The following is a 23,931-nucleotide window of genomic DNA, read 5'->3' on the forward strand; positions in this document are numbered from 1 at the left end:
TGGAGGGTGGCCCTGTGACAAGCGGAGCTGGCATTCTGCTTTCTGTTTCAGAGCCAGTGTTGCCGATGGGCTGCCACAGGGCAAGCTCCTGGGCAGACAGACGATCAGGTGCTGGGTGAGGGTGTGCCCGGTCGCCAGGGCTTGTAGTGAAGTCAGAGACCGGAGAGACGAAGGGATCTGCCGGATCTAATCTTGAGTAGGGCTCTGGGTGGCACACCCACCAGCAGGACACGTTTGCCAAGGAAGCCGCTTTCTGGGGAATGCAGACAAGGCGTTGTCAGTCTAAGCCTGGGCATAGAGTGGAGCAATTGTAAACAAATAATAAAAGGAGAAGTAATATGGTCACTTAGCTGTGGGAGGCGCTGCTCCTTCCCGAAAGAGGAATTTTAAATCTCTCGGGATTGCAGGTCCAGTTTCCCCTTGCAGCATCAACAGCAGCAGCAAATCCGAGTTCTCCTCAGGCAGCACCTGCTTTACCCGAGAGGGTGGGTCCAAGACTTGATTCCCGTGAGCTTTGGGGAAGAGGGTGTTGTCAGCAGGTCATCACAGGGACTGGCCCATTGCTCGGCTAACTTGAATCTTCCAGGTCTTTAGTAAGACTCAGTCTCCAGGCTGGAATGGGTGTAAGGGCTCGTCAGATGGGTAGATAGACCCGCAATGAGCAAACTTGTGCAAAATTCTTAGTGTTTGCCTGGGCTGTTGTACATATTATTTGATGTTTGATTGCTGCTCTAAATCTAAAGGAGGTGCTCCTAAAACAGACACTTGGAAGGGTCTTTCATAAACTGTTTCAAAGGACTTAATTTAAGCCCCACTTCAGAGTGCTACCCTAATCGGGAGCAAGGCAATAGGGAGTAAGTACCTAGTCGCATTTCAAATGTGTTTCCTGGCATATTTCACCAGGATCTTCTTTATTGTGTGGTTCATTTTCTTTTTCTTTTTTTTTTTAGTTTTTATTTATTGATTGATTTAGAGAGCGAAACATCAATTTGTTGTTCCACTTATTTATGCAATCATTGGTTAATTCTTGTATGTACCCTGATCAGGGATCAAACCCACAACTGTGGCATATCGGGATGATGCTCTAACCAGCTGAGCTGCCCGGCCAGGGCTTGTGTGGCTTATTTTCTCAGTCTTCCCTGTAGATGGGTCTCCAAGATTCATGCAGTTTCCATTGAGTCTGCAGTGCCTGTCCTATCTCCTGGGAGATTTCTGAAGTAAACAGCGGTTCAGTGTCACTTTGAATGGTGTAAGGAAGTTGAAACCTAGGGATTATTTCTTTGAGTAGAAGTTTTGCTACCTCAGTTGCCTTCTCAGTTCTAGTGGGGTATTCCTCTACCCATTCTGTAGGATGTCAGAGGTTGCTGCTAGTGCCCAGAGGCATGGCAGCCATCCTGTTGTCATGTGATCTAGTTTCTTTACAATAGGCACATTGATTGGAGCCTAGTGGGTCTTTCCCTTTTCCTTTCGGATCCCACCTCTCCTTCTGGTCCCCCCCCCCCCCCCCCCGCACTGTTTCTAAGGTAACAGTGGCCTGCTTCAGTGTCCTTGTTTCCCGGGCATGGTAAGCTTGAAAGGCTCTGTCCACCAGCTGGGAGGGATTAATTCCCAACATCTTGTCTAAATGCTTGAGCTCCTTCTGATCTGCAGGCACTTTGCCCAATAAAAGTCACATTTACCATCTGGACATTTTCTGGTGCCTGTGGGTCAATATCAGTGTGCTTTTGATAGGCCTGATAGATCCTTTCTAAAAATTCAGAAGGATCTGCATTTGGTCTCTGTTGAACAGCGCATATCACATGCAGGCCCTTTTGTCCAGGCACCCCTTTCTTAAGCCTGTCCTATATGCACTTTCTATAATGTTCTAGGGAGGCTAGGTCCCTGCTGTTCAGGTCCCAGTTGAGCTCTGTCAAGGGATTTGCCCTGGCTGGGTGGGGGATCCCACTGAGATTCTCTTGATGGAGGTGATGAGCTTCTCCATTAGCCTGATTTAGTATAACCAGCCACCTTTCGTCAGCTGTTAGCAGGATGTTAAGAAGAGCCTAGACATCTGCCCAGTTCGGGTGGTGAAAGGCAAAAGTGGAGGTGATAAGATCTACCATTTTCTGAGGATCCTCCCTGTATGAGGTGTTGGAATTCTTCCAGTTCATTAAATCTGAAGTAGAAATGGAGTGTGGGCCTTAAGGAAGCCATCAGACTGGTCTTTCTGGTTTATTCAGCTTATAGGGTATTGCCTCAAAGGGAATTATCCTGCTCCAAGTAGGGATGCTCTCTGGCCAAATTGGGTGCCCTGCCAGGACATTGAGGGGGAGACCATTTCTTCAGCATACGGGGTGGGCCTGCCGCCCCTCTGGCTCTATCTCAGGGGCATCAGCAGCGGAAATGGGGGGCGGGTGGAGGGGGAAATCCTCCTGCTGCTAACCCTGGATCCCTCGGTTGCTGGGCATTAAAGAGACTTATTTCCTTTCTCCTTTTCTTCTGTGTCTTTCTATTGGAGGGAGTTTTGGAGCCAGTTCCCTTCTCTGGATCATTAAGTTGTTCCCTTTCTTTGTCGAATCCTTAGCCTATAAAAACATGAACACCTGGACATCAGGGATTTCATTCCATTTCCCTGACCATTGGCAAAACAATTCCAATTGTGTGATGGAGTAGTAATTTAGGGAACCTATTTTTCCCGAGTAGTATAAAGGATACATAGGCCAAGCAGTGTTACAGTAGAAAACCAATTCCTTCTTAGTCATTAGACCATGGCTGTACGAGGACCAGTCTTCTAAAATTCGGCCCAGTGGGCTCCCTTCAGGAGTCGAAACAGAACACCCCGATGGCACAAAAGTACAAACCCAAAACCATAGCCATAGCCAGACCCCAGACAAAGTGGGGACATCTGAACAAAAATTGGATCCATAATTCCGTTATTCCAAATGAGTACTCACAAGCAGCTCTTACTGTCTTACCTCCTGCCAGCCGACGCCACAGCAGTGCTAGCAGGACCCCAGTGGCATGAAGCCCGAGCAGCACGAAGCCTGAGCGGCAGGGAGAGAGGACCTGGTGTGCAGTCTTGGAGTTCCTCTCCCCCCAAACCCGTTTCCTTCCACCAGCCAAGCATTTCAGGTGGCTGACACCTAGAGAAGGGGTGCAGGCAAATTCCCCGAGAAAAGCTCTTGGCAGCTGCTGGGAAGTCCCACAGTCTCACTGTCCCTGGGCCGGCCTGCCACAGGCCGCTGGGACCCCACCCGAGCCCTCCAGGACTTGCTTGAGGTCCATGCTGTCCCAGCGGAGTCCTCAAAAACTGTAACTGAACAAAAAACAAAAAACGGACGTTTGCCTGCCTACTGCAACAAAAGCCAAACTTGTGAGGCAGGTGCTGGAGCAAAAGGAAAGAGGTTTTGCCCAGCAGGGTTGCTCAGTTGAGTGGAGTCCTATATATCATAAAGATTCTGGGTTTGATTCCCGGTTAGGGCACATAGCTAGATTGTGGGTTCAATCCCCAGTTGGGGCATGGCGCATACAGGAGGCAGCTGATGGATATGTCTCTCTCAAATCAATGTTTCCCTCTCTCTCCCTTCCTCTGTCAAAATCAATAAAAACATATCCTCAGGTGAGGATAAAAAATAAAAAGGAAAGAGGTTTTATTTAGGTGCCATACAACCTGGAAGAACAGTGGACTCCCTGTCTCTAAGACCATCTCTCTTTCTTCCTGCTCAAGCCTGCTGTTCGTATAGGAATAGGGAGGGGAGGGCTTTTTATTTTTTTTCTATCCATTCATTTTCCTAGCTTTTGGCACATTGTGGCCTTTCCATTCATATTTCTAGCTTTATGGCCTTCTGGGGCCCTGTCCATTCATCTTTCTAGTGTTTGACCCCTCAGTGAAAGAACTTCCTCCTGTCGCCATCTTGGCCAACTGGGGAGACTCCCCTGTACTCCAACTGATTGTCTGCGGTAAAAAGAGGACATTGAGAGGAGGGGTAAGGACGAAGGGCTGAGCTACCAAGGATTTGATCATCATAAGTTAGTAGCAGACAGTGTTTTAATTTCTAATTTGATTTACCTTATTACAACTTTTGTGATTTATATTGTGTTCATTTCTGAAAGTAACTGTTTAGCATTTTAATCATTATACTTGAAGATTATTTCAGTTAAAACATGGTAAAATCACTTTGACCAGTAACATAACAGAAATAAGCATTAGTTGCAACAGGTGGTAATTATTATGTTGGTCATGGCATATTTAATTTTTTTTCTTCCTGTAGGTGTCCTGCGCCCCATGTAATATGCCAGTTGGAACCCAAGTGAGTGGCTTTGCCCTCTACCAGCGACACATTAAAGCGATGCATGAGTCAGCACTTCTGGAAGAGCAGCGGCAGAGGCAGGAACAGATGGATTTGGAATGTAGAAGTTCCACAAGTCCCTGTGGCACCTCCAAGAGTCCAAAGAGAGAGTGGGAAGGTAGGTAGAGCTATCATCACAAAACTGGCCTAAAAGGAAACAAAGTCATACTCAAAGGTAGTGGCCTTCGTGCTTTGTAAATTACTAGCGTATTAATTGATACATTATACTTTTTCAGAGCAGATGAATTGACTTCAGTGAAATTATTAAGTAATGTTAGTATTATTGAATTTTCTGCTATTCATTTATATGTATAAAAACCATGCTTTATGCTCGTCATCTGAGTTTTCAAAGAATGAATTGTTATCTTGTCCTCCAAACAAATCACAGTGATAGGTTAATACTCTAATTCTCTGCAACTTTGTGTAGTGTATAGAGCCAGTCAGACCTTGACTTAACCCTCACCCCAGCATTACCAGTTGTGTGGCCATGGCCAAATCCCTTAACCTTTTTGAGTTTGAGTTTTCTTCTTTGTGAAGTACAAATTTTCTATCTACCTTGAGGGGATTGTAACCCATAAAAAAAAAATGAACATTCAGCCCAACCCACATGGCTCAGTGGTTGAACATCGGCCTATGAACCAGAAGGTCATGGTTCGATTCCCGTTCAGTGCACATACCTGGGTTGTGTGCTCAATCCTCACTGTGGGGTGTGCAGGAGGCAGCCCATCAATGATTCTCTCTCATCACTGATATTTTTCTTTCTCTCCCTCTCCCTTCTCTGAAATCAATAAAAATATATTTTAAAAAAAAGAATGAACATTCAGTATGGTTTTATAACACATGTTCAGCCTTATTTTTTATATATATAACATATAATGTAATATAATATTGCATACTAATTAATATATTATCTACACTAATAAAAGAAAAATGCAAATTGATCGTACCTCCACTATGCCCACCAGCCAATCAGGAGTGAGTATGCAAATTAACCCAACAAAGATGGCGGGTTAATTTGCATACACAGGCGCTGAACGGCTGGGGGCGGGACACATGCGTCATCACCATGGCGATGACACAGGCATTCCACACTGCCCCAGCCACTCTGGGCCGGAGCAAAGGTGGTGCCGGCAGCCAGGGAAAGGAAGGCCCATTCTTGCACGAATCTTCGTGCATCAGGCCTCCAGTCTATATATATATAAAATAGGCTAATATGCTAAGTGTCCAACTAGTTGCTCTGACGTACACTGACCACCAGGGGGCAGATGCTCAACGCAGGAGCTGCCATGATGCGCACTGGCCATTTACAGAGAAACAGTACTACGGACCTGGCACCCGCAAAGCAACACTTGGCTTCCCCCAAGTGGGACACAGGCCCTGCCACCACCCTGGAGTGACAGCTCACCAAATCACAGCTGACGCTGCCGAGATCCCATGGCGAAAAATGCGGCCCACAGCCCAGCTCAGCCCAGAAACAGTAGCTGTGAGCACCGGGTAATAACATCACATAGTACTGCCCAGCTTCCTCTCCCTAGTGACTAGGCTCCTTGGAGTTTCTTCAGCCCAGAAACATGACTTGCTTTATAGCCAGGTGCAAACATTTTACACTTTAACCAAATGTCTGTGAAGTGTTTTCCTGTGCCTCATCTCATTTGATCCTCACAGAAGTCCTGGAGTAGGTAGTTAGGCGACTCAGTGGAATCCTATTTTCTTTTCATTAGCCAGAAAATGGAGATTTAGAAAGCTTAGAAACTTGACCTTACTGAAAAGAAATAAGAAATGGTGGACCTTGAAAATGACTTCAGGTTTTCTCACTGCACAGAATAGTCAAACACTGCTGCAGTTAAGTATTTTACCCTTTGCTCTCCCTGCATGATCTACAATAATAATCTGCTTTGTGTTGATATTTACTGCTGTGTTGTTGACAGTTACCTGAAAGAGAAGTTGGGGTGCTTCACTGGGCTGGAAAAAGTTTAGCTACATCAGAAAGCAGGTCTAATTAAGCAAGTTTATTGTATATATATATAAAAGGCTAAGTTGACTCGCGCTCGCACATGCGTGATACATATAAAGCTCTTGCTGGTGCCAGTCGCACACGTATGTTTCCATCTGTCATGGTCGATAGTGAATTTGGTTGACACTTCTATTATTAGAGAAAGGGTGAATAGCAATATTAAAAGGTTTCTTTTAATTAATTTTCTTTCAATGTACTAGGCCACTAGTTATGTAATAATAATATAAATAGATACCACAAAGGTACTGTTATCATTGTTATATCACTGTTATTTCAAGAGACAGATTTGAGATATGCATGCTTTTTTAGTTGGTACATGATACACATTTCTTTTAAAAGAAGAAAGGCAGTGATTTCTAAAATTTAGTAAGTTTTGGTATGGTTGGTTATTAGATGGCACATGTGTTCTGGTGATAATTTATGGTCTGTGTGCTACGATAGTAAAGTGTTCTGTGATTATGGTTTAGTTTTTTTACAGTCATTCAGAAGACTCTTTGCAAGTACCTTTTATAGGTAAGAGCTATTAGCTGTAGAATGCCATGCATTTCAAGGGCTGTTTAATGTAAAACAGGAATTGTGGTACTTAACTGATCCTGCTGACTCCCACCCCAGTCGCACTAATAATGAGTTATTAGTTATATGACACGTTGAACTGCTTATATTAGAGTTTTAAATAGGAGATTGTTAGTGTTTGTTTATTTTTTTTCTTTTTTTTTTCCAATTTTTTTATTAAGGTATTATATGTGTACATATCTTACCATTGCCCCCCCCCCCCCCCCCCCCCCCCCCAGAGATTGTTAGTGTTTAAATGTAAACCTTATGCAAGTAAAAATGTGAGCCAGAGTATAATACCCACCAAGGCTGGGTATGTATTAGATGCTAAATGAATATTTCTCGAATGAAGGTAAAAACATTGATAACTTTGGGTTTTTACTATATTGTATCTAGAAAATTCTTTAACTCAGTAATTGACGTAACGTGTCAGTAATTACTGAGTAATTACATTGAAGAAATTAATTAAATGAACCACAAAGTATAAATGGATTGAGCAGAAGGACCTAAGAGCATTTAAATTATGAGAAAATCTGTCATGATAATGATAAATTATATAGAACCTGAGGCCTGGTGCATGAAATTCATGCACGGAGGGGGGTTGTCCCTCAGCCCAGCCTGCACCCTCTCCAATCCAGGACTGCTGGCTCCCAACTGCTCACCTGCCTGTCTTCCTGATTACCCCTAACCGCTTCTTCCTGCCAGCCTGATCACCCCCTAACCACTCTGCTGCCAGCCTGATTGATGCCTAACTGCTCCCCTGCCAGCCTGTTTGCCCCCAACTTTCCTCCTCTGCCGGCCTGGTCACCCCTTACTGCCCTCCCCTGCAGAGTCAGAATTGAACTTCTAATGCTGGTTAATAAAATCTAATTGAAATAGTAGTTAATACTTTTATGCAACCAAATGTAGTTTATTTTTGTTATTTATTTTTTCAGTTCTGAATACATAATGATTTAAATAGCTGTAATAGAACCATATAAATTTCCATTTTTGTCTTTTTCTTTAACAACTACTATGATAGAGTGGATTTTTCCATCTATCTTCTATCTATATAAAAGCCTAAGCGACCATCGCAACCAAAACAACCAAACAGGCTGTGTTGGGCGACCAGGCCGGCAGGGGGGTTAGTGAGGGGCGACCAAATGACTTAACAGCAGGCTGCGTGGGGCGACCAGGCTGGCAGGCAGGGGGGGCAGTTGGGAGTGATCAGGCTGGCAGGCAGGTGAGCGGTTAGGAGCCAGTGGTCTAGGATTGTGAGAGGAATTCCGGATTGGAGAGGGTGCAGGCTGGGCTGAGGGGACCCTCCCCCTGCTCGTTCATGAATTTTGTGCACTGGGCCTCTAGTCTGTCTGTCTGTATGTGTGTGTGTGTGTATGTGTATGTGTATATATATATATATCTCCTCTGTAATAAAGGAGTAATATGCAAATTAACCATCACTCCGCTACATAAGCCACGCCCACCAGCCAATCAGGGCGCATATGCAAATTAACTTCAACCAAGATGGCTACTAGAAGGGAGGTTTGGGTTTCCCTGGTAACAGAGGAAGCCAAGCTTTCCACACACACTGATGGGCCCAGGCCTCCACTCAAGGATACAAAGTTTCAATTATAGAAGATACATCAATCCCAAGAGAAATGGCTGCCGATCATGGGAGCGAGCAGGAGGCTTGGCTCCACTCCAGGCTACAAAGTTTCAATTGTAGAATGTAAATAAATTCCAGATACCAAGGCCTCTGCTTGGGTTGTCAGGGGCGTGGCTGGCCTGCAAACCACCACAGGCTCCTCGCTCAGGCCTCTCCACACCCCAAGAGAACCCCACCCTGATCCAGGACACCCTTCAGGGCAAACCAGCTGGTCCCTACCCGTGCACCAGGCCTCTATCCTATGTAATAAAAGAGTAATATGCAGACTGATCATCACTCCAACACACAAGATCAAGATAGCTGCCCCTATGTGGTCAAAGATCCTGCCCCCATGTGGACACAGATGGCCACCACAAGATGGCCAGCAGGGGAGGGCAGTTGGGAGGGACCAGGCCTGCAAGGGAAGGCAGTTGAGAGGGACCAGGCCTGCAAGGGAGGGCAGTTGGAGGCGATCAACCCTGCAGAGGAGGGCAGTTAGGGGTGACCAGGCCGGCAGAGGAGGGAAGATGGGGACAACCAGGCATGCAGGGAAGGGCAGTTGGGGGGTGACCAGGCCTGCAGGGGAGGGCAATTAGGGGCAATCAGGCTGGCAGGGGAGCAGTTAGACATCAATCAGGCTGGCATGGGAGTGGTTAGGGGGTGATCAGGCTGGCAGGCAGAAGCGGTTAGGGGAAATCAGGAAGGCAGGCAGGTGAGCAGTTGGGAGCCAGCAGTCCTGGATTGTGAGAGGGATGTCCGACTGCCAGTGGGATCGGGCCTAAACGGGCAGTCGGACATCCCTTGAGGGGTCCCAGATTGGAGAAGGTGCAAGCTGGACTGAGGGACAACCCCTCCCCCCCGCCCCTGTGCACGAATTTTGTGCACCGGGCCTCTAGTATATATATAAAAGACTAAGTGACCGTTACGACCGGATGACCAGCCAGTAGCTATGATGTGCACTGACCACCAGGGGGAAAATGCTCAATGCAGGAGGTACCACCTGGTGGTCAGTGCACTCCCACAGCCAACTTCCCACGGCCAGCCAATCTCCCACAGCCCCTCCCCCCGGCCAGCCGGCCCCGATTGGGACTGGGTTAGAAGGCCCCAATCGCTGGCCAGGCCAGAGGACCCCACCCATGCATGAATTAGTGCACTGGGCCTCTAGTCCTAATAATAAAGAGCTAATATCCTAATTAGAAAGAATGACTGCGAGGGTCAGCTGAGGCAGTGAGGGGCTGCAAGGGCCGGCCAGGGTGGCGAAGGGCTGTGAGGGCCGGCTGGGGCAGCAAGGGGCTACAAGGGCCGAGCCCCTTGTAAGAATTTTATTTTTTAATATATTTTATTCATTTTTTATAGAGAGGAAGGGAGAGGGATAGAGAGTTAGAAACATCGATGAGAGAGAAACATCAATCAGCTGCCTCCTGCACACCCCCTACTGGGGATGTGCCCGCAACCAAGGTACATGCCCTTGACTGGAATCGAACCTGGGACCCTTCAGTCCGCAGCCCGACGCTCTATCCACTGAGCCAAATTTCATACATCGGGCCTCTTGTACGAATTTCGGCCCCTTGTACGAATTTCATGCATCGGGCCTCTAGTATAATTATAAACATACTGGAAATGGTAAAATAGGCACCAGATTTATCATACACTATCTTGTTAAATTCTCCAGAAGTGATTTTTTTTGGAAGTTGGTTTATTTCATAACTTTTCACAGTGTTAGAATACTTACTAATCTAATTATATTAATACTAGAGGCCTGGTGCACAAAAATGTGTGCACTGGAGGGGTCCCTCAGCCTGGCCTGCGCCCTCTCACAGTCCAGGCACCACCCCCATAACCCTGCCTCTACTGCCGCCTGGCCTCCCTCTGCAGGAGGCGCCGCCCCCATCACCCCTACATTGATGCCCAGCCTGCCTCTGTGGGAGATGACCATTCGGGCCGATCAGGGGACGGTGCCGGTCCTCTCCATCGCCCCTCCGCCGCCGCTGATCCCCGCCCCCTGCCTCCCCCATCGCCGTTCCCTCCCTCTGCCCACTGGCACATGCCTTGGCTGGGCTGGCATTGTCTGCTCACCAGCCCTGCCCCCACCGACTGGTTGTTCCACCATTTGGTTGATTTGCATAATACACTTTTATTATATAGGATGTCAAAGAAGGGAGAGTACAGCTATCCTAATGGATGCCCCAGAGGCATCTGAAAGTCAACACACAGTGCTTCAGAGAGGCACCAGTGTGCTGTGCTCTAGAGGTCAGGGCAGGACTTAGATTGCTTTTGAAAAATTCCTGGTCCTGTGACCTTGCTTGGGCAGTTTGGTGTGATTGAGCTTCAGTTTTCTCATCTGTAAAATGGTATCAATGATCTCACTGGTTATGAGGTCTAATGATATAATTCATGTGACACATGGTGCTCTGCACATAGTACATACTGAATATTAGCTAATCTTACCTAATAATAGACAAACATGTAAATTGACCATACCTCCGCTACGCCCACAGCCAATCAGGAGTGAGTATGCAAATTAACCCAACAAAGATGGGTTAATTTGCATATGCAGGCGTGGCTATGAGGGGGATGGGGGCGGAGGGAGCTGCAGGAGCAGTGCTCCGGCTGGGAGCGGGGACTTGCTGGCACCCGGGCAGCCCGGGAGCGGGGACTTGGCAGCTCCCAGGCGGCCCGGGAGCAGGGACTTGCAGGCTCCTGGGCGGCCAGGAGCGAAGCCAGGGGAAGGAAGGCCTATGCTTGCACAAATACCTTGCAATGGGCCTCTAGTTCTATATAATAAAGATGTAATATGCAAATAGTTGTTACGCTGTGAAGCGTAACAACCGTCCATGTGACGACTGGATCACGGATCACCAGGAGGGTGGGGCAGCGAGCTACAAGTGGGCAGCGGAGAGGTACAGGAGGGGGCAGGGCAGCAAGCTATGAGGGGGAGGGGGAGGGGCGGAGGGAGCTACAGGAGGGTGGGGCAACGGGCGGAGAGCTACAGAGGGTGGCAACGAGCTACTGGCGAGCTACTGGTGCACAGATTTGTGCGCAGGGCTACTAGTGTTACTATAATTATTTCTGGTTTTTAAAAATGTCTTCGTAAACAAAAGAATTTTTTATGCCTTTTGCTAATGAGTCTCTATTTGAAACCAATTATGAACCTTCCATTAATAGTGAAATGCCAGAGACCTTCCCATTGGAGGAGAACTACCAGGATGCCCACTGTTACTTAGTATAGTGTAGTATGGACAAAAGGATCAAAGAAGAGCTTTAGCTATTTGAAGGGAGAAGACAAATTATTATTCACAGGATAAGACTACCTACCTATAAATAGCCTATAAAAATCAACTGAAGCCCTAGCCGGTTTGGCTCAGTGGATAGGGTGTTGGCCTGCAGACTGAAAGGTCCCAGGTTCAATTCTGGTCAGGGCACATGCCTGGGTTGCGGGCTCAATCCCCAATAGGGGACATGCAGGAGGCAGCCGATCAATGATCCTCATCATTGATGTTTCTATCTATTTTTCCCTCTCCCTTTCTCTCTGAAATCAATAAAAAAATATATATTTTTAAAAGAGTCTTAGAATGTTAAAAATAAAAATAAAAGAATCAACCAAAAAGTTATTAGAGCTAAAGGGAACATTCAAGTTTCTAAGATAAAATAAATATGCAGAAATCCTCATACTTCTTTCCTGTATGTCGGCAATAATCAGTTATATCTATATAAACTCATATATGAAGAAGATGGTTTTCCTAGCAACAAAATATAAAATTTCTATAAGTAATTTTTAGCAAAGGATGTTTAAGAGCTATATGAAAATACTAAGTTTCTTAATTTGAAAACCCATTGTAAAATGTCAAGTCTTCTATATTCATAAATTTAATGCAAGTCCAATGAAAATTCCAATGATACTCTGGGGAGGAACTACTCAGAATAACTTTAAATTTAGGCTTATCTGGAAAAATAAATGGCTAAGACTAGGTAAGCAAAAAAATAATAAATGAACAGGAATTTATTCTGGTGGACATTAAAATGCCACAAATCTAACTGGTGTGGGTTATGAGTGATTTCACTTTATTCGTTGTGCTTTTCTGATTTTCCAAAATTACAATATATTGATTTCATCTTAAAAATAAAAAATTATATATAATTTATATATAATATATACATATATATTTTAAGTCTTAATATAACTCATATCTGATATGAACTTTTTTTTAACTGGTATTACCTTTTTTTAAAATATATTTTATTGATTTTTTACAGAGAGGAAGGGAGAGAAATAGAGAATTAGAAACATTGATGAGAGAGAAACATTGATCAGCTGCCTCCTACACACCCCCTACTGGGGATGTGCCCGCAATCAAGGTACATGCCCTTGACCGGAATTGAACCTGGGACCCTTCAGTCCGCAGGCCGATGCTCTATCCACTGAGCCAAACCAGTTAGGGCTTTAAAATTTTTAAATTTATTGATTTTAGAGAGGAAGGGGGAAGACAGGGAGCAAGAAACATCCATTTGCTGTTCCACTTATTTATGCATTCATTGATTGATAAATGTGCATTGACTGGAAATTGAACCTGCAACCTTAGTGTATCAGGGTGATGCTGTAACCAACTGAACTACCCGCCCAGGGCTATCCTTAAAATGCTTAAAGTTTTTTTATACTTTATGTGGAAATAAATTATGTAGAGCAATTTTCATTAGCATTATTGCAGTAAAATTCATAATTTTATAAGCTTGTATAGGTTTATTGAGTTAGTTTGACTGCACCTTTTGAAAAGCTACTTTCATTTTCTATAACATTTATTGCTCTGCATATTAAGCAGTGGGCTTAAACAGGCTAATTATAAGACTTGGAATCCTCAGATATCTGACCGCTAATTCAGGCCAGACTTGAATTTATAAAATGGCTGGATAATCTGATGTTTGCCTGTTGTAGTCTTTATTGCATAGGAAAACTTTTGATTTTTCTAGTCAGAGTAAAGAGAAGGTTTTTTTCCTTTTACAGTGAAAATTATAATTGAATTTTAGAGGATTTTATTAGGTCACAGTGATGGTGTATGCACACAGAAGATTTAGATTTATAGGGTTTCTTAACCTCTCTCTGGAGGAATTTTAGACCTTGATATTAGCATATGGTTGGATCTGCCCCTGATGGTGTGGGCTTGGTCCTTTCACACTTATATTTCAATTTGGGGTTCTTCCCTTATTTTGATAACTTTAACTTTCATAGGAAAATCAGTTGCCTCTATGCCTTATGCTGAGGTCAGAGTGCTCTAGCGCAGGAAGCATGTGTGTCCAATACTGCCTCATGGTCAGCACCACCCGGTAGGCTCTCTCCAAGAGAGTTCAGTAAAGCTGCTCCACAGCCTGGTAGGAGGACAGCCCCCTGTAGTGTCCCACCAGGTAAACAAATATCGTTCCTCAGTACAGTGGCTGCTGGCCATCTACCTACTGATGTTAGACATGGGTGGTTTAATCTTGTCAGTGAAGTGCTGTTCCAGGGCATGTCTTTGCCTTTTCAAAATTACTTTGTTTCTCTGCATTCCATCATCTAGTGTATACTAATAAAAGGGTAATATGCTAATTAGACTGGACATCTTCCGGACGACCTTCCAGACATCCTTCCGGACAAAGCCATGGTGGTGGGGCCATGGCAGAGGCGGTTAGGAGTGATCAGGCCAGCAAGGGAGAGCAGTTAGGGGGATCAGGCCGGCAGGCAGGTGAACAGTTAGGAGCCAGCAGTCCCAGATTGCAAGAGGGATGTCCAACTGCCGGTTTAGGCCTGATCCCTGCAGGCCAGGTCGAGGGACCCCACCTGCCGGAGAGACCCTGCTCACCCCACAGATACTACCCCAGGTGTGTCCGGCCTGTCTCGCCCAGTCCCACCCGCCGGCCACCTTCTAAATAATTACCTTTCAATGTGCACGAATCCATGTACCAGGCTACTCTAGTTAGTTATATTCAGTTGAGATTCACTGGGCCACTGGGAAATTTATGTTGACACATATATACTGTGACATTTGGCTTTTCTCTTAAGAGTACATGTACTTTGTAAAAAACTTGAGATCTCCATTCTCCCCCACCAATCACAAAAATTCAAGAGTCTGAGAGAGCTAGAATCGGTAAATGTTTCTCAACTTACGAGAGGTGCAAAGAAATTATATAATTGGTTGTCAAGCATGTCAGTATCTTCTCCAAAGTTGTAATATCAACTATTCCTAAGAAGCACTCTTTTATCTCACCTCCATTGTGAGGTCCAAAGAGTGATAGAGAGAAAATTATTAAAGATTCTGTTTACATATGCTACGCAGAAATAGTTTGAAATGAACGTTAATTTGAAAGCTCTGGTTTGACGGGGAGTTGAATATTTCAACCTCACAAATACCATTAGTGACCTGAATGTGTGTACAGGTTTAATTAAAGTGACAGGGAGATTTAAAATAAAAATGTTCATCCTCAGCTCCATCTTGCACTTATAATCTAATTTTTGATTCAAAAATTTAGGAATGACTGAGATAGGTAAAATATTGCAGACTGGCAAATTGACTATTTTAAATCATTTTTTTCTTCCTTTTAACAGTCCTCCAGCCTGCTCCACATCACGTGATAACTAATCTCCCTGAAGGGGTTCGGCTTCCAACAACTCGACCCACTAGGCCACCTCCTCCTCTCATCCCATCATCCAAAAGCACAGTGGCTTCAGAAAAACCATCTTTTATAATGGGAGGCTCCATCTCACAGGTAAAATGGCTTCTCTTCCAAGTAGCTTTTCTGGTAAATATGGCTTTGGTGAAAATTTTCCCTCCTCATACTGATCTGTCAAAATCCTAATAAGTAAAAATCTTTGTTTATATATGACCAGAAAATGCAGCCATCACTGTACTCCATGCCACGCCCAGGAAGTTTGTGTGAGTTACATGCCCAGATCGTGGGACTGTGGCACAGTCTGGTTTAACTTACAAAAGGCATGTGTGCTCTGAAGCCTAGTGTAATGGAAGTGGAAACGGAGTATTTTCAAGTAACTAGAATATCAGTTGACTAACTATGGTAAAGGCTCTACATGTGAAATCTTAGATGTTTGGCAAGCCTTAGTTTATTCTGACTTTGGCCAATATATATCTTTTTTTTTTTTTTAAACATGGTCTGATCTTAATGGCTCACTCAGTTTTTACTGTCGTGCACAGCCAGTGACAGTAAGATGTTACTTTTGAAGATTCTGTTTATGTATATTAAGGTTATAGAATATTTTTGTCACTTCAGAATATTTTCTCTTGCCCTTTTCTAAGCAATCTCCTTTTCCAATGCCTGAAGCAACCACTGTTCTGCTTTGTATTGTAGATTAGTTTTGCCTTTTCCAGAACTTCATATAAATGGAATTACACAGTATGTACTGTGTCTGTCTTTAACTTAGCATAGTGGTTCTAGGAATTTATCCAGGTTCTTGTGTAATCAGTAGTTGCTTCCTCTTCATTGCTGAATACTCCATTGTATGAGCATACCAGTTTGTTAGCCATTTCCTTGTTGATGGAAACCTGCACTGCTCTAGTTTTGGCTACTATGAATACAAGAGATAGGAACATTTTTTTCTGGGCTTTTTGTAGGCATATGTTTTCATTTCTTTTGTATAATTCTGACAGTGGAATTGCTGGGTATATGTAATCTAGTGGGTGTGTAATGTTTTTGTGGTTTTATTTTGCATTCTCTGGCAACAAATGAGGTTGAGCACTTTTTGATGTACTTAATTGGCTATTTGCACATCTGATTGTGATGTGACTGTTTAAATCTTAACAAATTTTATTGGGTCTTTTTGTTACTCGGTCATAGAAGTTCTTTACATATTATGGACCAAAGTTCTCTGTTAGCTAGGTTGCCTTTTTTGATGTTTTGTTGATTTCCTTTGTTCTGTAAAAGCTTTTTAGTTTGATGTAGTCCCAGTTGTTTATTTTTGCTTTTGTTGCCCTTGCCTGAGGAGACATATCCAAAAATATATTGCTAAGAATAATATAAAAGAATTTTCTGCCTATGTTTTCTTCTAGGAGTTTTATGGTTTCAGTCTTATATTTAAGTCTTTAACCAGTTAACTGCCACTCATCTAAAACAGAAACCATCCCCATTTCTTCTATATGTGCTGGAATATTTACGAATTTAAATTACCATAATTTTCTTTACAAACTCAGAGATGTCACTAACAAGTCTGATTTCAAATTGGATGACCAGAGTTGATATGTGAGGTTTGCGTCTATAGACACTTATGGCACACAAAGGGCTAATTTGTTTTGAGTTTATTTTTGTATGTGATGTGAGAAAGTAGCTTCTTTTTTTTTCTTTGCATGTATATGTTCAGTTTACAAAGAAACTCTTTTCCCCATTGTATATTCCTGCCTTCTTTATCACAGCTTAATTGACCATGTAAGCATAAATGAATTTACCATATGAGTATAGATTAATGGATATTTTAAAATTTGACCATTTTATTAATTTTGTATTAGTTAACATTTAATTAATTGACCATATAAGCATAGATTACTTGGCCATATAAGGATTTTCTTGCTTTATAAGTATCTCTTTTAAAATTTGGCATTGGGGTATAAATTTTTGTAAACAGAAATGTGAATATTAACTTTGTAATTGACCTTGCGAAAAGACACTGTTATTTTGGACTTTTAAAATTATTTTTAGGGAACACCTGGCACTTATTTGACTTCTCATAATCAGGCTTCCTACCCTCAAGAGACCACGAAGCCCTCAGTGGGCTCTATCTCTCTTGGATTACCACGGCAACAGGAATCTGCCAAAGCAGGTGAGTGAGTAACTGTGCATCATGTTTCTGCCTTTAGAGCATCATAGTCAGTAACTCAGCACTTGATCTCTACATTTTTCTTTTGCTTTGGTCCATAGCTACTGTGCCCTATATCAAGCAGGAAGAATTTTCTCCCCGAAGCCAAAACTCACAACCTGAGGGTTTATTGGTCAGGGCACAACATGAAGGAGTGGTCAGAGGTAAAAATATGCTGTTCGGCAGAAATATTAAACTTTTGTCCCCAATTAATTTATTAAAGTAAGTAATTGATATGTTTTAATGGTGGGTTTTTAAGTTAGAGCCTTTAAATTCTAAATTTAAGTTTTTTTTTCATATAAAAATGACTTAAAAACTTTGAAATTCCATATTTCAGCAGTCCTTTGTAACTAGTGCAGTATTACTTTAAAAGTACATTTCAAGAAAACAAAAAATTTTTTTGTGTGTTGCTGTTTCCTTCTCTTATCGCTCTCCCCAGTATGGGCTGATTTTTGTTTGTTTGTTCGTTTTCTTTGCTATAGAGACTATAATTTGCTAATGACTTTGTTGTTATTCAGGTACCACAGGAGCCACTCAAGAAGGAAGTATAACCCGGGGTACTCCAACAAGCAAAATTTCCGTGGAAAGCATCCCATCACTACGGGGCTCTATCACTCAGGTTAGTTACGATTATTCCTGAAATACTGATAACACTGGAGGAAAAGTCTGAAGAGCTTTGGCTGTCCAGCTATATAGTTTTATGATTAAGTTGTTCATTGTTCTGGGTATTGGGACTGGGTTTCAGTGATGATAAATCCCAGATCCATAAACTGTCTGCATAAAGACATTAATGTGATTATTTTGACTACAAGCTGTATTATTTATACTATGGTTCATTTGAAAGGTCTCTAATCTTACTATGTAAGCTGCCTTGCTAGAATCTAATGCTAAACTAGGAAATATGGATGGCATTGACAAAAGCACCCAAAATCAAGTATCTTATTCCAATTTTAGGCTAAATAAATTGCCAATTTTGAGTAATAAAAGGCATTTTCCTCAGTTAAGTGTTAATTTTAGTTTGAAATGTTAAACAGTCCTTAGCCTCTTTATTAATATGAATCTGGGAATGGAAAATTCTATGCTGGGAAATTACTATAACAGAGTTCTGTATTTTGCACATTGTACCTATCACAGGTTTTCTGTTCTATTCCTCTTCCTTGTCCTTTGTTCCTGTTTCCTAGGACAGTGGTTGTTAGAGTGTAGTCCCTAGATCAGCAGCGTCAGTGTCTCCGGAGAAATTGTTGGACATATAAATGAGTCCCCCCCGCCCCCCCCCCCCCGCAGATGTACTGAAATCTCACCCATGGGGAGGAGACCCAGCAAACTGGGTTTTCAGCCCTCCAGAGATTCTGCTGCATGCCTGTTTGAGACCCATGCTCTAGGACTTTGCTGACCAAGTATGGTTTGTGCCCCAGAGCATCAGCATCACCTGGGAGCTTGTTAAATTGTGCAGAAGTTTCAGTCCCCACTTTAGACCTGTTGAATCAGATACTCCATTTAATAAGATCTCCCAGTGATTCCTCCTTAAGACATGGTTTATAGCAGTGGTCGCCAACCAGTGGTCTGCAGACCACTGGTGGTCCGTGAGGTCCGAAAGGTTGGCAACCGCTGGTTTATAGGAGATAGCATATAGTAATCTAGAAAGTTACATACTATTCAGATCTCCCCTTCCACATTTGGCCAAAATATATGTTCCCCTGAAATTAGTTTGTAGAATAAGCAAATACTTTAATATAAACAGAAGAAAAGTAAATGGCCTATGCATATTTTTTCTTCTTCTTCATTTTCACTCTAGTATCCAAACTATGGGTAGAAAGGTAGAATGAACTATATCAAATGAGGCTAGGCTTTATCTGTTTATTTTTAAATCAGTCTGACATGGGCACTTTCAAAGTAGGTATGAACCTTCCAGATGTTTGCTACAGAGTTCACTTAATGGCTAAATGAGGAAATGTATTGGTCTCATTATTCTTCCTGCTGAAAGCATGTCATTTCAAATTGTCCTGTCTAGAATTTTGAGAACTCAAAATGTGTGAGTGGGTTAGGCCTGGCCCTTCCACTTCCGTTTCAACCCAAGCAGTTCACGTGTGCAAAGTACTTTACATATTAGATTTCATGAATGATTTTCCTAGAAGGAAGGGTTTATTGTTTAAAGGAAAGGTAAAAAGAACCATGGTCATAGGCAACCCAGAAGAGGACTAATGATGGTGAAAATTCAGATGATATGACCTAAACTGAATCCATATCACTAAATGGAGACATCTGAGTTTTTCTTCCTTTACTCTTACTGATGACTAGGGGTCTAACCCAGCAGACAGTTTGGGAATTGAAAGTTCTTTATTCCTCTTACCACATTATGAGAGAAAGTCGTGGTATTCTAAAAGTTACACCTTAATTTATTATCTTATTTTTATTAGAAATTTGAAAAAGCTTTACTACATTTGCATGATTTTAGGCCTTAACACAATTTTTTCTTTCTCCACTTAAGTGCCTTTATAACGGTTTAACTTCACACTGGGGAAGAAAGCTGATTCAATTCATATTTATCAGCATTTTAAGAGTTTTTTGTGTGTCAGTGTTCAAGGATAAAGATATATAGTATTTTCTTATGTTTATAAAAACTTAATGTCTGATTTGCTCTCATGTGCTCCTTTTTTCTTTGGAAATATGGGTTGGTTTGACTCTCAGTGTGGTAGATTAAATTTTAGGTATCTTGCATTTCCACTAAACTTGAGTGACTTTTCTTGTACTTGTGTTTGATTTGATGGCAGGGTACCCCAGCTCTGTCCCAGGCTGGCATACCAACTGAGGCTTTGGTGAAGGGGCCAATTTCTAGAATTACTGAAGAGAGCAGTCCTGAAAAAGGCAGAGAGGAAGCTGCATCCAAAGGCCATGTTATTTATGAAGGCAAAAGTGGACACATCTTATCTTATGATAGTAAGTATTATGTCTATACAAGGAAGCCAATACTACAACATGTGACTAAAAACATGGCCTCTGATGCCCCACATACTTGCTTTAGGGAAGTCCCTGAGTCTAAGTTTCTTCTCTGTAAAAGGGGTTGATAATAGTACCTTCTCATGAAATGCTTGTGAAAAATTAACTGAGACAATCAATGAAAAGTGATAAACAGTGCAACCTTATAGTAATTGTCATATAAGTGGTAGGTAACATCAACTCTAATTTGTTGATTTAGCCTAGGAAAAGAATCTTTGTTATCTTTAATAGAATCACATTTATTTTAAAGAGATTCCTATTTTATGAGTTAAGCATTAGGGAGTAAATGATAGTCTGATAATCCTGGAAAGAATATTGAATTTAAATTCTCCTAAATATAACTATTTAATGTCTATAAGAAAATAATTCTTTAGATGTACTCTTAAGTTATATTTTCCCAGTGGTATGATTTTATAAGAATGACTCAGTTATGGTATAAAAGCCAAGTGATGAGCTGGATTTGAGTTCTCATTTGCAATTGTTTTTGTGATCTGAGTGGTCACTAGTCATGATTTATTTTTCTCTTCAAATATAAAGAAAAAAAGTATGTGAGCACACAGTGCCTGACACAAAGTATATGGTAACTTTCTTATTTCCTTCCTCCTTTGTTGCATTAACATTCTGGCATATATTGGTTTACATTTTGTTTCTGGTCTAAGACAGAAATCTGGACATGATCTTTGACTCCTCCGTTTGAAGCTTTCCACATCCAATCAACCAGTCACGATGTTTCTCTTCTCTTCCCTAAAGTCTCTGGACTCGTCCATTTCATTTTATTCCCCACTGTTACCATCATCTGTCATCTGAATGGCTCAGTAGCTGCCTAACTGATCTCCCTGCCTTCAGTTTTAACCCATAGTCAGAACTGTATATCATGTCACTTCCTGCTGGACTCTCCATGGCCTTTAAGGTCATTTTAAACTCCTTACCTTGGCTTAATCTCCCTTCCATGATCTGCTTCCAGCTTATCTCTTCAGATTGCCCCCTTCTCACCTTTTCCCTTAGCCCCTTTGCAGTTACTCCCCCTGCACTCTTCCTCCCAGCTTCACTCTACACATGGGCCATTAACTGAGTTTAAGTCTCTCTCCCCCCCACACCTTTTTTTTTTTTTTAAGAGAAAGAGAGGAAGGGAGTGGAAAGAGACAAGAGACATTGATTTGTTGTTCTACTTATTTATGCATTCATTGGTTGCTTCTTGTATGTGCCCTGATTAGAAATTGAACCCGCAACCTTGGTGTACCTGGATGATGCTCTAACCAACTGAGCTACCCAGCCAGGACTAAGTTTAAGTTCTTTTAATGGATTATACTCTATCTTGCCTTTGGGTTTTTGTGTTCACTGTTCCCTTGACCTGTACCACCTCTTTTGTTGTTAATCCTCACCCAAGGATATTTTTCCCAAGGATTTTATTTTATTTTATTAGAGAGAGAGTGGAAGGAAGGGAGTGGGGGGAGGAGAGAGAGAGAGAGAGAGAGAGAGAGAGAGAGAGAGAGAGAGAGAGAGAGAGAGAAGAGAAACATCTATGTGAGAGAGAGACACATTGATTGGTTGCCTCCTACATGCGCCCCAACTGGGCTTGGGATTGAACCTGCAACCCAGGTATGTTCCCTTGACTAGGAATGAAACCCGAGATCTTCTGTGTGCAGATTGACACTCCAACCATTGAGCCACACCAGCCAGGGCTCTCCCTTTACTTTTGACTTAAGCAACTTTTGTCATTCAGTTCTCAGCTTAAATATTACTTCTTCTAGGCAGTCTTACCTGTACCTTTAAGTGTTAGGTTTCCCTTCCAGCATTCTCATAGCACATTATACTTCTCTTTTCATAGTACTTAATATACTCTATAGTAATTACCTAGTAATTTATCTGTATCTGCTACTATTGGGTAAGTTTCATGAGCAAAGGGACTTAATTTGTTAACCTTATTTGTAAGCCTGAACTCAATAAACATATTTGAATGAACAAAAACATTTTTATAAATATCATTTGCACAGATGTATATTGTTGGTTAAGACTAATTTTTATATTATTATTTTTATAAGATAGGCTATGAAATTATAGTAACTTTCTTACTGTACAATAGACCTTGAACTCTGTCTGAGCAATTCTTGTTCCTATATTTTGCAGATATTAAGAATGCCCGAGAAGGGACAAGGAGTCCAAGAACAGCTCATGAAATCAGTTTAAAAAGAAGCTATGAATCAGTGGAAGGAAACATAAAGCAGGGGTTGTCAGTGAGGGAGTCTCCCGTGTCGGCACCTTTAGAGGGTAAAAATCTTGTTTCCAGAACAGCATTTAGATACATTTAATTTGGTCTGGTAAATGTGCATTGTTGGGTTAGGTTGTATATTATTAATATGTATACTGTATAAAATAGACCCTGAATTAATACGAAATTAACTCTATTCATATTGACATATAAATCAGGTGCTACATGACAGTGGAGGGAAGTAAAAGTTAAACATAATTGGTCACATTGTAGGTAACTATTAAAATTCTCATATAATTTGTAGATTTTTTTTATTTGAGATAAATGAGTTTGAAAATGTAAAATTCGTTAGGAGAACTTTGTATTGTGAGGCAGGCAAAGTGGTGCAATGGATAGAGCAAAGACATGTATTTGAATCCGAGCTTCCCCTTTCTTGGTGAATTTCTCTGAACCTCTTTCCTCTTCTGTCAGTTAGGAGATTGTACCTACCGTTGTTAGAGACAGGCGTCCATCCTGTGCTGATCCTATGATATGCCTTCAGTAAATGATAGTATGGTTTTTATTTTTTTTTAAATATATTTTTTATTGAGTTCAGAGAGGAAGGGAGAGGGAGAGAGAGAGAGAAACATCAATGATGGGAGAGAATCATTGATCGGCTGCCTCCTGCATGGTCCACACTGGGGACCTAGCCCGCAACCCGGGGATGTGCCCTGACCAGGAATCAAACTGTGACCTCCTGATTCATAGGTTGATGCTTAACCACTGAGCCACCATGGCCGGGCTGGTTTTTTTCTTAATGACTCACTTTCTTGCACTCTTAACCTGCCTCAACTGTTTAATTTTAATCTGGATGAAATACTAAAATCAGGGTAAGGACCCCTCAACTTATAAGCAATACAAGGTGGGACAAAAGTTGTATGTGAAATAGAGTTTATTCTTGTATTATTTAGTAATTATTGCATTATTTTCCATATGAACAACTGTAAACCTGCTTTTGCCCCACCCTGTACACACATATAACATGAAGCTTATTAAGGGCTTATTTATAACTCTTTAATTTTGATTTGCATGTTTCATTTAATGTTTTATATACTTACAAGTTATCTATTTTCAATATTTTCTTTTTTTCACAGATGTATTTCAGAGTTAACAATGATTTTCAGTCCCTTTGTATTTTCTCTCACCTTGATAAAGAAGCATTGGGATTTTAGATTTAGCTTTGAAAGTGTCTTTCTTTCCTTTTTGACCTCTAATAGATGCCTTTGTGCACATTTTCTATTTAGGTAACAGTTTAAAAAGGAATAGTGGTACTTCCAACTTTTATTCCATGACATGCTTCTGAATAGCTCACAGATTTAAAATATCCCCCTTTTTTTC

The 23,931-nt window shown here is 42.0% G+C and overlaps 1 protein-coding gene across 12 annotated transcripts in view; it reads left to right on the plus strand.

The window, feature by feature from the left end:
• NCOR1 (nuclear receptor corepressor 1) overlaps positions 1 to 23,931 on the plus strand; it is a 205,327-nt gene that overhangs the window by 145,951 nt on the left and 35,445 nt on the right. For 11 of the 12 annotated variants that reach the window (XM_079797252.1, XM_079797259.1, XM_079797248.1 and 8 more), the window contains 7 exons: positions 4,251 to 4,446; positions 15,093 to 15,253; positions 17,192 to 17,312; positions 17,411 to 17,512; positions 17,867 to 17,967; positions 20,120 to 20,285; positions 22,473 to 22,613. In XM_079797252.1, the coding sequence (XP_079653378.1) occupies positions 4,251 to 4,446; positions 15,093 to 15,253; positions 17,192 to 17,312; positions 17,411 to 17,512; positions 17,867 to 17,967; positions 20,120 to 20,285; positions 22,473 to 22,613 (988 nt within the window). The remainder of the gene's footprint in view (positions 1 to 4,250; positions 4,447 to 15,092; positions 15,254 to 17,191; positions 17,313 to 17,410; positions 17,513 to 17,866; positions 17,968 to 20,119; positions 20,286 to 22,472; positions 22,614 to 23,931) is intronic. The other variant, XM_079797257.1, reaches the window with a different exon arrangement.

This window comes from Cnephaeus nilssonii (assembly GCF_951640355.1).
Source record: "Cnephaeus nilssonii genome assembly, chromosome: 19".
NCBI classification, from domain to species: domain Eukaryota; kingdom Metazoa; phylum Chordata; class Mammalia; order Chiroptera; family Vespertilionidae; genus Cnephaeus; species Cnephaeus nilssonii.